A 16,947-nucleotide genomic window follows, 5' to 3' on the forward strand; every position below is an offset into this window, starting at 1 on the left:
TCGGCCTAGGTCTTGATCTTGCAATTTGTGAGTTCAAGCCCCATGTCAGGCTCTGTGCTGACAGCTCGGAGCCTGGAGCCTGCTTCAGATTCTGTGTCTCCCTCTCTCTCTGCTCCTCCTCTCTTCATGATCTGTCTCTGTCTCTCAAAAATATATAAATGTAAAAAAAAAAAAATTAAAAAAAAATTGTTAGGAAACTGAAAAATGCCAAATAGTGATGTTGCATATTTGAAAAAGAACCAAATAGAAATTTTAGAAATGTGAAGTATCAGTGAAATTAAGAAAATAGTTTGATAGCAGACTCGACATTGCCGAAAAAGAGCTAATAAACTGGAAAATGAGTATAAAAAGCTATTCAGAATGCAACACAGAAAGACAACAATGAATATACAAAAGAGAGAATAAATAATGAAAATAAAGACTCTAACATTATTTCACTGGAGTTCAGTAAACATTAGCTATTATTATTACTATATCACTTCAGAATTAAATATACACTATATACCAACATAACTTCCCTTTACTTATTTAAACTTATCTCCAGCTTCTTCCTAACATAAAACAATATCTTTATCTATGCTCTTTTTATCTCCATGCCCTTATGTTTTATGATCTGTCCCAGCTTTCTTGCCTGAAAACTGAAGGCTTTCACAGCCTCTTCCTTCCCAGCCAGTCTGATGATTGTTCCTCCCTTGCTTTTTCATTAAGCTTCATTTATCTGTTATAAAATTTCAAGTTATATGGCATTATACTTTGTCTACAATTCTGATATCATATTTGACTGTATACTTCTTAAGGGCATGGATTTTTAAACATTTTATTAAACTTAATTTTTCAAAGCAGTTTTAGGTTTGTAGAAAAATTGAGCATCAGGTATCGAGGTTTCTCTTGTACCCTGCCCCCACACAAGCACAGCTTCCCCCACTATGGACATGACCCACCATACTGGTACATTTGTTACAATCAGTGAATCTACAATGACCCATCATTATCATCCAATGTCCATAGTTTATGCTAAGATTCACTCTTGATGGGTTTAGGCAAATGTATAATGACATGTATCCACTGTTATCATATCATACAGAATAGTTTTACTGCCCTAAAAGTCCTCTGTGCTCCACCTATCTTTCCCTACCCTCTACCCTCTGCCTAGAGGCTCTTTTCCATTTATCCTTAGAATATAACATAATACCTGATACATAGTTGCCCCCAAATAAATGATTTTAGATGTATGGTTGAATGAATGAAAGGGAGGGACAAATTGGAGAGAATCAGGACTTCTTTTCATTGTCTTGCTGACTGATATTTTGTCTCTGTTTTAGTAGTTACTCATACCAATTATATCCTAGACAGAAGACCACCCCATATTACTGTCTTTTGGAACTCTGTGTTTCTTGAGATTCTAATTCAGATCTCACCTTATCCATTAAACCTGAGTCAAGAGTAAGCTCTGGACACTGTTAAGACTTATTTAATAAATGATCTATTTAATTCAATATATCACACTTATATATTTTTGTTTCTTAAGCCTATGTCTGGACTCCCCAGTGAAACTGAATTATGTTTTTATGTGGGTAGAGTTTTCATCCCCTCACTTTTTATGAGCAAGAGGCATCTTCATTACTTACTACTTTTTACTTGGGACTGTAGGCAATGGCCATAGAATACAAAACCTTGCAGGTCCATAAAGAATTGACAGTCTCAGTCTTTGCATCAATTCAGCTGTCTAGAACAGAAACTTATTGGGAACTAATTAAAAACATAACAAGGAAGTAATTTGTTTTAGATTTGAGCTTGCAACAGTTTCCAAACAAAGCTATAGAGGATTGTCAAATTGTTGTTAAAATAATATAACTTCTATGTGCTACCAAGAGTTATTTTTGGAACTTTCCCATCCTTTTCCAAGTGATTTAAACATTCTAAAACTGCATCTTTTTTGTTATTTTGTTTCGATAAAAATTTAAGAAGAGAGTTTTATGCATGTTGCTGATTTTAAAGTCATCACTTTATTTTTCCTTTGACCCTCATACTGAGCAAAAGAGAGAAATAATTTAGATTTTTGAAATTTTATTCGATTAGCTTGATTATAGAAGATGTGTTTATCTGGGTGTGATTGTTTTGTGTTAGTCTACATTGTAAAACCATTGTTCACACATGTCAGTTTTTCCTCAATTTTAATTCACCGGGATGGTTCTCTATAGTTTGAGGGATTTCTGGGGGACGTGCTTTCAGGAGGCTTGAATTTGGGTTTTATGACTCAGGAAGATATGAAACTTCCACTTTAATAAATATCAATACCCATATGAAAGATTATGGGGAAAAGTTAGCCCAATCATATAAAAAAATCTTATTGTTTTTAGTTAAGGTGAAGTTTTGCCCTTTGTATAGTAAACGCAGTCTTAATAGCTGTGTTGGGTATCTATCATGAATTGAATAATAATACTCTTCCTTTTTGGAATAATACTACAGGGTATGATATTTACCATTCCAAAAGAAAGTAAAGCATTCAGTAAACATTATCTTTAAAATATACTGCTATGCATATTCCTCATTATGATCTTGTAATTGATACCAGTTTTAACCTGAATTCTCAATTCATGTTCACTAAAGTAATTTCAAGTCTTAAAAGGTAAACTGAGTGATAAGGTTTATGGCAGTTCTATTTTTATTCACAGATAATGCATCTGAGGTAGCAATTACTGCTCCAGGAAGTAGTAACCATAGAAACAGCTCAACAGGCCCAACACCCGACTGCTCACCTCCATCCCCTGACACTGCCCTCAAAAATATTGTAAAAGTTATTCGACCCCAGGTAAGTGCCCAGATGATATCACCTGCAGTAGTGTATTTTGTTTTGGAATCATTGCATGTATACTGCTTATATTGCAGTGCTTGGACTATTTTATGATATGCAAATAGATTTTTAGATTAAAAGAAGAGACTTGGAAGAGGATGTTTCCTAACCTTGGAGTTGATGACAGATACTGAAATCCATACTAGCTTTTGGAAAAATGAATTTATATATCACGTGAAAAAACAAGTGAAACTTAGAAAATTTACTATTTCATATCACTTTTCTCTCACTACATTTTAATAATTATGCTCCAATTATTAAACTATTACATGTTTTCTGGGTTTTCATGCTCCTTTTGTCTTCACTTCTGTCGACATGCTGCATTATTTGTGATCACCTCTCCATCTTCCAACCTAAGTTGTTTCGATATATTTTCTTTACATTCTCTATTCCTTGTGGTTGCCTTTTGTCCTTGTTTAAAAAATTTCTTTTAATATTTATTTATTTTTGGAAGAGAGAGAGACAGAGTGTGAGAGGAGGAGGGGCAGAGAGAGAGGGAGACACAGAATCCAAAGCAGGCTCCAGGCTCTGAGCTGTCAGCACAGAGCCTGATGCAGGGCTTGAACTCAAAAACTGCGAGATCATTACTTGAGCTGAAGTCAGACACTTAACCAACTAAGCCACCCAGGCGCCCCTCCTTTTGTCCATGTTTAATATTGCACCCCTCATTGCACCTTATTTTTCTCCAGTGCTCACTTTTCTCTAGCTTGTCTCTCTCTACCTTTTGTCCTTTTTTCATTTCTGTCACTTGTATGTATGGGTTTCTTTCTCTTCCCTCTTCTCTTTCAGTTGGATTTTCCAGTAGGCGGTTTGCAGGCAAGCTTTAGAAATATCATTGGGACAAGCTGTTCTGTGATATTTCATTGAAAATAGCACTTATAAAGCTGTTTGCATTATATTTTTGCCAACAGATGGACTCAGAACATGGAATTGGTGGTGTTCTCAACCTGGCTCATTCTGAATGGGCCTCATAAAATCCAAGAGAGGGGGACTTTGGATCCAATCAATGCCATTCACCATCCACTTAGATATATAGTATGAGCAAATCCTTTGAGCCAATTTGTAAGACAAATGTCTCTTTTTAAGACTGTTTTGGTCTAAATGAGCAATGATTTGCTTAATATCTTACCTTCTTCAGGATGATTTATTTTAGTTTATTTTCATTATAACCATCCTCATCAATAAATAGCATTTTGACCTTAAATATTCACTATATTTATAGAATACTTTCATATAAATAGTTTCATTTAACCATCATTAATTTCAAGGGAATGTGATATTGTGTTATGAATAAAGCTGTTGACACTACAAGGGGCTAATTGTACAACTGATTCAAGTTCCTTTTTTTCCCTTCAGTATAATAGTTGTCTCCTCCTGCTCAGAGGTTAGAAAAATCTTCTTGAGGTTGTACAACATCTGTATGAGGATGGAACTTACAAGTTCATTTTGGCAAGGTAACATTTCACAGTGTCCAACTGTGTGGAAGAGGAAGTGTCTTCAAAGATCCCTTCTTTTCTTCCAGAAAAATTTGATCTACTTCATTTGCTTCAAGACATAAACCTCATTAAAGCCAGATTTAGATGCTAAATGTCACATTTATCTTCACTTGTTCTCTCATTATATGAAGGTGTTTCTAGTGTTATTGTGCAGCCATTACATTTTCAGCATTTTTAATTACTTAGGTAGGAGATTATCTTATATATATGTTAACATCCATTACTAAACACATTTATTTTTACATCAGCATAACTATCTAATGTAAATGCATTTAGCCACTCAGTGAATAAAAAGCAGATTTTCTTTCTACATATTTGTAATCTAACCAATTCTAAGGGATCTTACTCTGTAAATCCTTCTTTGCATTCTCTATTCTATTTTAGTTTATTTTAGGTAAACTGAAAAAAAGTATTGGTAGTATGAAAGCCAGAAATTCCTTTTGACTCTGTTCCTTGGTTCTGTCCATTATTAAATGTTTATGAAGGCAACTGATTCTACCTTCCGTTCTTAGATGTTATAATGATGATTTAGGAAGGAAAAAAAAATGAAGTGAGAAATTCAGGAAACCAATGATGATGGTATTTAAATTTGAACCAGTGCAGCCTGAAAGTATGTATGTAATAGAACAGTAGCAGCTAAGGTGTATAGTTGGAAAATAATATAACCTCACTTGGACTACTCTTACTTTTGTCTCAAAGACTTTGGTGTTTTACTTATTTCTTCTGATCTTCTGGGCTCCATATTCATGGCAGAGAGCAGGAAGTAGAAGATTCAAGTGGAGGTAATTATGAGGGAGTATAGGTCAGACACATGATTTCAAGAAAGGGTTTGGAGACTAGAGGGCATGGATGGGGGATAGCTAGATGGACAGTGTAACAGACTCCCTGGTGTGCTCTGACAAGTCACAGGTGTATCAGAGATGGAATATTGTCAAGAGTTAACTGTTTCAAAGAAAAGATAATTATTGGTTAGCTTATATAAGAGCCTATATTTTGATCACAGATTTAATCCTCTAAAGTGTCTGCTAATTCTGGCTTTATGTGTGGAAATGTAGGAAATGTGAAGTTAGAATGACTTGTGGTAGTATTGAAATATGTTTTTTTTTTTACTAATTAGAAATTAATAACATGGTTGAAGTGATCATTTCACTCTTGAAACTGTTGATGAGCCTTGGAAACAAAAGTATAAATACAACTGTTATCCATGAATTTACATTTATTTGCCCAGGTGTTAGTAGTAGATGTATTCAGTCTTATTGTAAGAAGAATGAGAAAGAATAAATAGAAATGATAGAATAGATAGAAATGAAAACAGAACTTTCATCTCATTCACTGCAAACAAAGACTGCTTAGATAGAGCAAGTTAGGTTACTTCCCTTTGCTTCATGCATGCCTTTACCTAACATACTTTCCATAACTACCTATTAATGGAGAATATCCATTGTAACCAAAGAGTCCTTGCTGTCAAAATGAGATAGGCCTGATTACACATTGCATGTGTTTCTGGTTGGTGTGTTAATTACTTGGAAGCTACCAACTTGCAGTGCTTTGTTGAGTTTGACTTACTCAGCATATTTATTAACTCACTAAGTCACAGCTGTTAGTTCTGCATCTTGTGTTTGATCTTTTTACCTTTGCCTCTTTGGGCTCTTTCGTGTCTTAAAAATGTCCAGATTATGAAGCATTCTATTTTCAATTAACAGACACTGAAATATTTATATGCTACTGGTTATTCTTTGTTTTTCTCCACTATATTGACCCACAAGGCTGAGTTTTTCTATTTAAATGAATTCACAAGGGTGAGTTTATTTACTTATATTTGAAAATAAAATTATTTTGGAACTCAAAAAAAGGACTTCAAAACACTTGAAAAAATATTGCCGTTGAAAAAAATTTTAGGTAAGTCTGTTGACACACCAAGTTTTCTTCTTTCTACTAATTACATGCTTCTTGCAATAACTTTTCTTCTTTTAAAATGTTTTCTTGGTGAAGCATCTTTTTTTTCTCCCCAACTGAAGAATAAAACAAAATTTAATGAATTTTGACCATTGCATATGTAGGTGTAATCACCACTCAAAGCAAGATATTAAAACATTGTCATCATCCCTGAAAGTTGCTTCATGCCCCTTTTCAATCAACTACCCCCATTCCCTCCTTGAAAGCAACTTCTTTCTTTCTTTCTTTTTTAATGTTTATTCATGTTTGAGAGACAGAGAGACACAGAGTGTGAGTGGGGGAGGGGCAGAGAGCAATGGAGACACAGAATCCCAAGCAGGCTCCAGGCTCTGAGCTGTCAGCACAGACTGACATGGGGCTTTAAACTCACAGCAAGAGATCATGACCTGAGTCGAAGTTGGTTCCTTAACCAACTGAGCCATCCAAGTGCCCCGAAAATAACTTCTTTCTGATTATTATTGCCATAGATTAGAATTGTCTATTCTTGGACTTTACGTAAATGGAATCCTCCAGTGTGTGTGTGTTTTGTGTATGTCAATGTCTGACTTTTTTAACTCAACATAATGTTTTTGGGATTCACTCATATTGTTCCTTTATTGCTGAGTAGTATTCTCTTAGATTAATATAGTACAATTTGTTTATCCATTTTCCTGTTGATTGATACTTGTGTTGTTTTCCTGCTGTTTGATATTTTGAACGAATGTGCTATGAATACTCACATTCAAATCCTTTTATGGACATATGTTTTTGTATACATACCAAAGAGTGGAATTGTTGGGTCATAAAGTAGATGAGTAAATAACTTTATAAGAAACTTCCCAAGAACTTTTCAGAGTAGTTGTTCCATTTTATAATCACAAGAGAAAGGTGTGAGAATTTTAGTTTCTCCACATCTCTCAGACTTTTGGTGTATTAGACTTTTAAATTTTTTTTACTGTAATCATTCTTACGGGTGTGAAAAGATTTCTAATTATAGTTTTAATTTGCATTTTTCTTGTAACTAATAATATTGAGCACCTTTTCCTGTGGTTATTGATCATTCTTAGATCTTTTGAGGAGCACCTATTCAAGTTTTTTTTTTAATGGAGTTGTTTAAATTTCTGGTTGTAGTAATTATTTATAAATTGTCTTGTAATTCCTAAAGATATGAGTCCTTTGTCAGGTTTCTGCACTGCAAATATTTTTCCTCAGTCTGTGATTTACCTAAATATTTTTGATGGTGAATTTGGTGAACAGAATGTTTTAATTTTGGTGACACCCAATTTATCAATTGTCGTCTTTCATGGCTAGTGTTTTTTGGGTCTTGTCCAGGTAGTGAATATGTGCACCTATATTTTTTACAGAAGATTTCTGGTTCTTGTTTTTACATTTAGTTCTATGATTCATCTCAAATTGTTGTTGTATGGTGTGAGGTAGGAGTTGAGATGCATTACTTTCCTACTCAGAAAAAGACTTTCTTGTCTTTTTTTTTTTTTTCCAACGTTTTTTTTTTTATTTATTTTTGGGACAGAGAGAGACAGAGCATGAATGGGGGAGGGTCAGAGAGAGAGGGAGACACAGAATCGGAAACAGGCTCCAGGCTCTGAGCCATCAGCCCAGAGCCTGACGCGGGCTCGAACTCACGGACCGCGAGATCGAGACCTGCCTGAAGTCGGACGCTTAACCGACTGCGCCACCCAGGCGCCCCAAGACTTTCTTGTCTTCATTGAGTTGATTTAATGCTTTAGTATTGTTTATTACTTTCACTTTCCAATTGTGTTGGTACATAGAAATGCAATTGAATTTTATTTTATCCTTGTATCCTACCACCTGGATAATTTCATTTAAAAGTTATAGTAGTTTCTTTTTAATTTCTTAGAGTTTTTTCTGTTATCGAGAATAATGATGGTTTTACTTCTTTTCTAGTCTTTATACCTTCTTTTTCTTTTTCTTACTGCTGTGACTACAATGCAATGATGTAGAAGTGGTAAAACTAAAAGTCCTTGTCTTGTTCTCTAACTTTGATGGAAAGAATTCAGTATTAAACATAATATCAACTATAAGTTTTTTGTATGTACCCTTATACTCCTATTTTGCTGAGAGTTTATAACATAAAAAGGTATTGATATTTTCTTTTTTTCTGTATATATTTATACACAATATATATATATTTATACAGAATATTTATACAGAATATATATATATTTATACAGAATATATATATATAAATATAATCATATAATTTTTTTCTTTTGTTCCATCAATGTGATAAGTCACATTCTTTATTTACTAATGTTAATTCAACTTTGCATTTCTGGGATAAATATGACTTGGTTATGATGTTTTATCTTTTTTCTGTAGTATTTGATGCAAAAGACAATTTGGACAAAGCATTAGTGTACGGAGAGATGGATTAGATCTAAGGGAGTCAGAGATGACTAATGACTTGAACCCAGTCGGCTGGGATTTTGGGATGATATTTATAGATATAGGAAAGACTTGAGCAGAAGTTCATTTTGGTGAGGGAGAAGGATGAGAAATTTGGTGTTGTAAATGTGTTGAATGTTGGGCATGATCTGCAAATTGGAAATATTGGAATAGAGCTCTGGTGAGAGAGGTAGGAGTTTAGGGTAAAGATTTTACAGTCATTTATAGAATTTGCTGGTGAAGGGAGATAGTACCAAAGACAGAATGCTGGGAAATGTTTACACTTAAGGAATATAATATTTGTTGAGCACATAATATAATTTAATTTTCATAAATTTTTGGAATTGATATTATTATTTTAATTTTGTAGATGAGAAAATTGAGAACCAGGAAGTTTAAGTAACTTCTTCACATACACTTCAGGAAGAAGGCCTTAGCAAAAGAGAGAAGGAGCACTGAGAGATATAAAAGAGAAAAGGCCAAACATTATCATGAACATAAAAAGAGAAAAGAAAGTTGAAGAAGAGATTAGTCAACATTGTCAAAACTTATAGGGTGATAAGGTAAGGGAGATCAAAATGTCACTTTATTTGGTGATTTTGAGGGCAAAGGCCTTCAAGAATACAATTTCCTTCAAGTGGAGAAGGTAGAAGCTTATGATATGGAGAGTTGAAGAGTTGGGAAAAGCAGTACATTGACTGCAGATTAATCTTTTGAATAATTTGCTTGTAAAAGGAAAGAAAGTAGTATGGCAGTATGTTGAAGGAAGGGCAAAATTGATGAAATAGTTTTTCTTTTATTTTTGATGCAAGAAATTAAACTTGGTTGTAGAGAATGAGAAAGAGGAAACTAAAAGTTGATTTGGGAGACGAGTGATGGGGACTAAAATGTTAAATTTCATAATGGGAGGACTGACTAAATGTAATTAGCTTCCGGGGCGCCTGGGTGGCTCAGTCGGTTAAGCGGCCAACTTTGGCTCAGGTCATGATCTCACGGTCCGTGAGTTCGAGCCCCGCGTTGGGCTCTATGCTGACAGCTCAGAGCCTGGAGCCTGTTTCAGATTCTGTGTTTCCCTCTCTCTGACCCTCCCCCGTTCATGCTCTGTCTCTCTCTGTCTCAAAAATAAATAAACGTTAAAAAAAATAAAAAAAAATAAATGTAATTAGCTTCCTAATACAAACACTCTTGGCATTGCTGGATGCAAGAAACATGTTAGATAAAGCATTAACTGTTAGAGCACTGGATTCTTGAGCTGTGCCCTTGGTGGTGGTTTTAGCCTGATGGGTTTTTCCCTTTCTTTCTCCTGTTTTATAACACACATCAAGTGTAAAATTACAGAGGAGGGTATTTGAGAAGTGGCTGTAGGTGGAGGCAGAAAAAGAGATTTAGTACAATAGTACTGAGATCATCCAAGCATGTACTTAATATTGAACATTATAACATTTTAATGAACATAGGCAGATGCTAACAAGAAGTCAACCTGATCAATATGAAAGTTCTGATCGTCTTGAGGGGTTCCTGGTATTGTCCAGATCCTACCACATAATTTAAATCCCATCCTAAGTAGAATTCAACAGAATGAAATTACTTTAGGCTGCATTCTTCTGTAGATAAGGAGGGACCCTATCAAAAAGAAGCAAACAGGCCTAGGGATAAAGAAAAGAAAAAGTCAAGGGTCCAGTTCTCACAAGAGACTAAGGGAGATAGATAATTTAGAGAAAGATGAGCTTCTCAGGATCCTGAGAAACTTAACAGAAACCCATGGGGGAGGGGAAGGAAAAAAAAAAGGTTAGAGTGGAAGAGAGCCAAAGCATAAGAGACTCTTAAAAACTGAGAACAAACTGAGGGTTGATGGGGGGTGGCAGGGAGGGGAGGGTGGGTGATGGGTACTGAGGAGGGCACCTTTTGGGATGAGCACTGGGTGCTGTATGGAAACCAGTTTGACAATAAATTTCATATATTGAAAAAGAAAACCTAAAAAAAAAAAAAAGAAAAAGAAAGATGAGCTGCTTCTGAATTCCTGGTTATGATGGACTCTTTAAATCAGGTGATATATCAACCTCAAGGAATTAAATATTTCAGATATTCTTCTTTATTTTTTGTGTGTTTAATGAGGTAGTAATAAATTAATTTAATAATAAGCCATAGTATCTCTCCCTTCCATTATGGGGTTACATAAAATTCCTGCCAAATCTAGAATAACATTTTACTGGGCACTGGGGGTTATAGAATACATATGCTAAATTGTAAAATTAGAAATAAGGGTGGGTATGTAAAAAGCAAAGGCATATAACTCAGAGTACAGAACATTGTATTGGGTTGCCACAAAAATAGATAAAGAATAAAAAGACCTTCAAAGAAATAATCTTTAAAATTTTTTTTATTATTGAATATTGAGCCATTTATTTTTATTATTGTGTGTGTGTTCATTTATTTCTTATAAAAACCCTACAAGATAGGCACTTTTTTTCTTTATTTTACTGATTGGGGCCGAGATTAAGAAGGTCGAATAATTCCCAGCGTTACAAAGCCACTGACTGGAAGAGCTCTGGTCTCCTAAATCCAGTGGTCTATTAATGTTAATTAGTTCATCGTGGAGAAAATGGTAAAGGTGGAATATTGATATTCCAGAGACTTGATGAAGTTTAAAAGGAGAATAATAGATTGGAAAAAGGAAGAAGAGCAGAAACATAGATGGCAACGGTTTTACCCCAAAATTGGGAAACAAAGAAGACTGTATTCAATAATTTGGAGTCTTGCCACCAAAGCTAAGTGAAAGAAGGTTAAAGGCAGAAAGATAAGAAAATACAGAAAATAATCTTAGATGAAAGAAATAACAATTTGGAAAGGGAAAAAAATGAAAAAGAATTTAGTGACCCCAACAATTGGCCAGTAGGCCTTGACAAATTAGAATTTCCTGGGATCTTTTAAAAAAATATCTGGTCCTAATCCCAGACCAATTAAATCAATATCTCTAAAGGCAAGAATTTTTAACCCAGTATTTTTGGATAGGCTGTAGATGGTCTATGAACCTCATGGAATCATATATAAAATTTTTCTCGGATATGACTTTTTATGGGAATTAAATTTTAATCATGCTTCTGTCACATACCTGCCTCTTATGTAACCTTTATGACCTCAGTTTGTCAGTAAAGTCAGTGATATTTGCCTCATGTGATTACCTAGTAAAAGTCAAACCAGATAAAATGTGCCACAGTGTGGTATAAATTGTAAAACCATATAGCAACCCAAATTGTTATTACAGTGGTGGTTAAATCATGTTTGCCCACATTTGAAATACAGCCTTTGACAGACAATCTTCTTACTCCTATGGTCTCATTCACAAATGAGATGATAGCAACTTTGGACTTTAACAAATGGAAGTGGGAGACTTTTAAAGTTTCCCAAATCATTTGAATCTATCTAGGATGATGCTGGCCAAATATGGGGTAATCACTGACTCCAGAATTTCATCCCTAAGAGTTCTGGATAAGAGAGCAATAGGAAGTATAAACTCCTAAAATTTGGCATGTGAGAGAAGCCAATGAAGATAAATTGGCACAGTGTTGGGTCAGCCTGACCTAATGCAGGAGAGGAAAAAGCCAGAATCTAGAAAGCATCCTCCATGAACTGCATCTTCTATTAATGACTGAAATCACCATCATTCTATATGAAGGTCATGCCATTCATACACCAGTGGAATATTACTCATTTTCGTTTATCTTCTTTTGGTGAAATCCTTCATTATCTATCAGAAAAACAAGGAATTATTTGCTATTGATATTTTCTACATGTAAAAAATAATTTTAATCTCCTTTTCTAAGCAAGAAATGTAATCCTTGAATTTTGTACCCAGAATACCATTGACAGTGACAGCCCTTATTAAATGGGATCTTTCTTTTGTGTTATTCAGGGTTTTTCTTCCACATACATAAAAATCTCAGTGGATTCCATTATTTGACATGTGTTTCTCTAAGCGTCTCTAGGCAGTCTGAATAAGAATACATAGATGAAAAATTCTCTGGGAAAAATTATCTTAAAAATAAAATGCCAGTAATGAAGCAGCAGAAAAACAAATCAAGGAATTCAATCCCATTTACAGTTACACCAAAAACAATATACCTAGGAATAGACATAACTAAAGAGGTAAAAGATCTTTACTCTGAAAACTATAGAAGACGTATGAAAGAAATTGAAGAGGACATAAAGAAATGGGAAGACATTCCATCCTCGTGGATTGTAAGAACAAACATTGTTAAAATGTCTACACTACCCAAATTAAACTACACATTTAATGCAATCCCTATCAAATACCACCAGCATTCTTCACAGAGCTAGAATAAACAATTCTAAAAATTTGTGTGGAACCACAAAACACACCAAACAGCCAAAGCAATCCTGAAAAAGAAAACAAAACTGGAATCATCATGATTCCGGATTTCAGGCTATATTACAAAGCTGTAGTCATCAAGACAGTATGGTTTTAGCACAAAAACAGACACATAGATCAATGGAACAGAATAGAAAACCCAGAAATGTACCCACAAATATCTGGTCAACTATTCTGAGACAACGTAGGAAAGAATACCCAAAGGAAAAAAGACAGTCTCTTCAACAAATGGTGTTGGAAAATTGGACAGTAACATGCAGAAGGATGAAACTGGACCACTTTCTTATACCATACACAAAAATAAGTTCAAAATGGATTGAAGACCTAAATGTGACACAGGAAACTATCAAAATCCTAGAGGAGAACATGAGGCAGCAACCTCTTTGAACTTGGCTGGAGCAACTTCTTACTAGATGTGTCTCTGGAGGCAAGGGAAACGAAAGCAAACATGAACTATTAGGACTTCATCAAGATAAAAAGCTTCTGCACAGTGAAGGAAACAATAAAGCTAAAAGTTAGCCTATAGAATAGGAAAAGATATTTGCAAATAACATCATATAAGGGTTAGTGTCCAAAATCTATAAAGAATTTATCAAACTCATTACCCAAAAAACAACCCAGTTAAGAAATGGGCAGAAGACATGAATAGACACTTTTCCAAAGAAGACATTTAGATGTCTAATAGACACATGAAAAGATGCTCAACATCACTCAACATGAGAGAAATACAAATCAAAATCACGATGAGATACCACCTCACACCTGTCAGAATGGATAAAATTAACAACACAATAAACATCATGTGTTGGCAAGGATGCAGAGAGAGGGGAATCCTTTTGCCCTGCTAATGGGAATGTAAACTGATGCAGTCATTCTGGAGAATAGTATGGAGGTTCCTCAAAAAATTAACAATGCAGATACCTTATGATTCAGCAGTTGGACAATTGGGTACATGCACCCCAATGTTTATAGCAGTATTATCAACAACAGCCAAACTATGATGAAAGCCCAAATGTCCATCAACTGATGAATGGATAAAGAAGACAGGCATATATATACAAAGAATATTACTCAGCCATCAAAAAGAATGAAATCTTGCCACTTGCAATAAAGTGGATGGAACTAGAATGTATTATGCTAAGCAAAATAAGGCAGTCAGAGAAAGACAAATACCATATGATTTCACCCATGGGTGGAATTTAAGAAACAAAATAGATGAACATATAGGAAGGGGAGGGGACAAAGGAGAGAAGGAGAGAAACCACAAGAGATTTGTAATGATAGAGAACAAATTGAGGGTTGATGGAGGGAGGTGGTGGGAGATGGGCTAGATGGGTGATGGGTATTAAGGAGGTCACATGTTATGAGGAACACTGGGTGTTGTATGTAAGTGATGAATCACTGAATTCTACTCCTGAAACCAATATTGCACTGAATATTAACTAACTAAAATTTAAAAATAAATAAATAAATAAATAAATAAATAAATAAATAAATAAATAAATATGTCCAGAAAGTAGAGTTGGTATTATTGCCTAAATGTCTTAAGTGGCAGGCCACAATTTGAATTCTACTCTCATATCTCCTGTTAGGTCACTTGTTACTGACTCACACTGGGTAAAGTTAAAAGCCCCCAGTTACCACTGCCTCTAAATTCATGGAAACCTATTTGACCACATGAAGAATAGTATACCTGATGTATAAATCTGAAACTAATCACTTCAGTTTCCTAACCTTGTCTGTTCTAATATCATGAAATGTAGCTATGGAAGTACCACAGACTACTCTGTTACTTTATTTATTCATTAATTCAATAAATATAGTTCAGTGCTTACTATATGCTGGGTGTCATAAGAGGAGATTTGATTATGAAGATGCATAAAATAACATTTAATCAGTGGAGGGAGACTATGCTCTAAACAGATGTTTGGAATTTCACTGATGGAACTCATTGATTAAATGCCCCAGGGATCATTCTCAGACCTCTTTTTTCAATCTACACTCCCTCCCTATGTACTCACATCCAGTTCCAGAGCTTTAAGTGCTATCTGTATGCTGATTACTCCTAAATTTATATTTCCAGCCTTGACTACTTTCCTCAACTCCAGGCCCATATCCAGCCACCTCCTCTAAATCTTAATTGATTGTCTAAAGAGCATTTTAACTTTAACATGGGTAGCACTAAAGTTTGTATTTCAGTTAATGGCAGCCCAGGCTAAAAGACTTGACGCCATCCTTGTTTCTTTTCTTTCTCTCACATCCCCACCTCCAATTCTTCAGAAAACCCTATAGACCAGCAATTCCTAAGGTGTGGTTCAGGACTCCCTGATAGTTTCCAAGACCCTTTTAGAAGGTCTGTGAGGTCAAAACTATTTTCATAGTAATACAAAGACATTTTGTCTTTTTCACTCTTGTTTGTGCATGAGTGCTCCGTGGAGTTTTTCATCATTGTACTATGATGTGCCGTGGTATCATAGCTCTTATAGCTAACGAAATGTGCACTTGTATATTCTTAGGTTTTAAAAGTATCTCAGTTTTAGTTTTTAATATATTAAGTACTTATGGACATGACCCTCATGAATAAAACCTTTTTAGTATTCTCAATAATTTTTAAGGATGCAAAAGGGTCCTGAGATCAAAAAGTTTAAAAATTGTCCTCTAGTTTTCCTTTCAAAATATTTCTTGACTCAGTACTCTCTTACCATCTCTTCTCTGTCACTCTCATATAAGCTATTAATATCTCTTGCCTGAACTTTTGAAAAAGCCTCTTACCCTGTTCCTGGCATTGAATGTTGTGCCCTTATTGTCCTTTTGCAAATCGGGAGAGTTTTATAAATTAGATCATGTCAATTCACCTGGCTGACCTTCCAATGTTTTCCCCTCTTGCTCAGTGTAAAAGCATACAATGTCCTAAATAATTTGACTCTACTTAATCTCCTGATCTCTCTCCTTCCATTCTCTGCCTAGCGTACTTTATGCTGTCCATGCCATCTTGCCTGCATTACCTCAGATAAGCCAAACAGTTCCTGCTTTAGGAATTTTGTACTCATCATTCACTTGTCTGGAGTGCCTTTCTCCCTGAGACTTCATGGTTCATTATCTTTCTTTCTTTAGGTCATTATTCAGATGCTACCCTTCTGAGAGAAGCCTTCTCTGACCACTGAATATAAAGTAACCACCACTTTAATTTCTATTGCCTTTATGCTATTTTTCCTTTATAGCATTTTTCACTCCTGAATTAGTATTTATGTGTTGATTTGTTCAGTGTCTTTCTTCCCGATTTGAATGGATGTTCCATGAGGAGAACTGTGTTGTATGATGGTGATGATGATGATGATGATGATGATGATGATGATGTTTAATTAAATGCTCAGTCCCAGCACCTAGAACAATACCTCATACATAATTAATGGTCAATAGATGTATCTGAATAAATTCAGTGAGTATGGTTGGGTGAAGGGCAGTGAAACTATTTTTGGAAGGGAGTACTCAAACTGAACTTACATTTGAATAGGAATTTCTTAGATGACGTGGTAGATCTATGGTCTAGGGATAAGGATAGGAAAAGCAAGGCATTCACAATTTTTTGACTTAATGCTATGCCAAATTCACCAGAAATATTCTAATAAATCTAGAAGTTGCCACCAGATATTCTACCTACTCCCCTCAATCATAATATCCTAATCTCTATGGAAACTAATTCTGAATAATCTTGAGGGCAAAAAAGATTTCCATGGTCACATATATTGGGGAAACACAGGGTTAAATACTTTTCTTCATGAAAGGATTCTTTATAGCCCTCTCCCACTACTACCCCTAGAAACCCATTAATATTTTTCACAACT

At 34.9% G+C, this 16,947-nt stretch overlaps 1 protein-coding gene across 13 annotated transcripts in view; it reads left to right on the forward strand.

Annotated features, from left to right (window-relative positions):
• Positions 1-16,947, forward strand: part of ANKS1B (ankyrin repeat and sterile alpha motif domain containing 1B) — a 1,105,230-nt gene that overhangs the window by 440,101 nt on the left and 648,182 nt on the right. For all 13 annotated transcript variants that reach the window (XM_086712566.1, XM_025926383.2, XM_086712564.1 and 10 more), the window contains exon 11: positions 2,676-2,812. In XM_086712566.1, coding sequence (XP_086568692.1) covers positions 2,676-2,812 — 137 coding nt within the window. The remainder of the gene's footprint in view (positions 1-2,675; positions 2,813-16,947) is intronic.

This window comes from Puma concolor, chromosome B4, assembly GCF_028749965.1.
Source record: "Puma concolor isolate L17-30 chromosome B4, mPumCon1.1.hap2, whole genome shotgun sequence".
Taxonomy (NCBI): domain Eukaryota; kingdom Metazoa; phylum Chordata; class Mammalia; order Carnivora; family Felidae; genus Puma; species Puma concolor.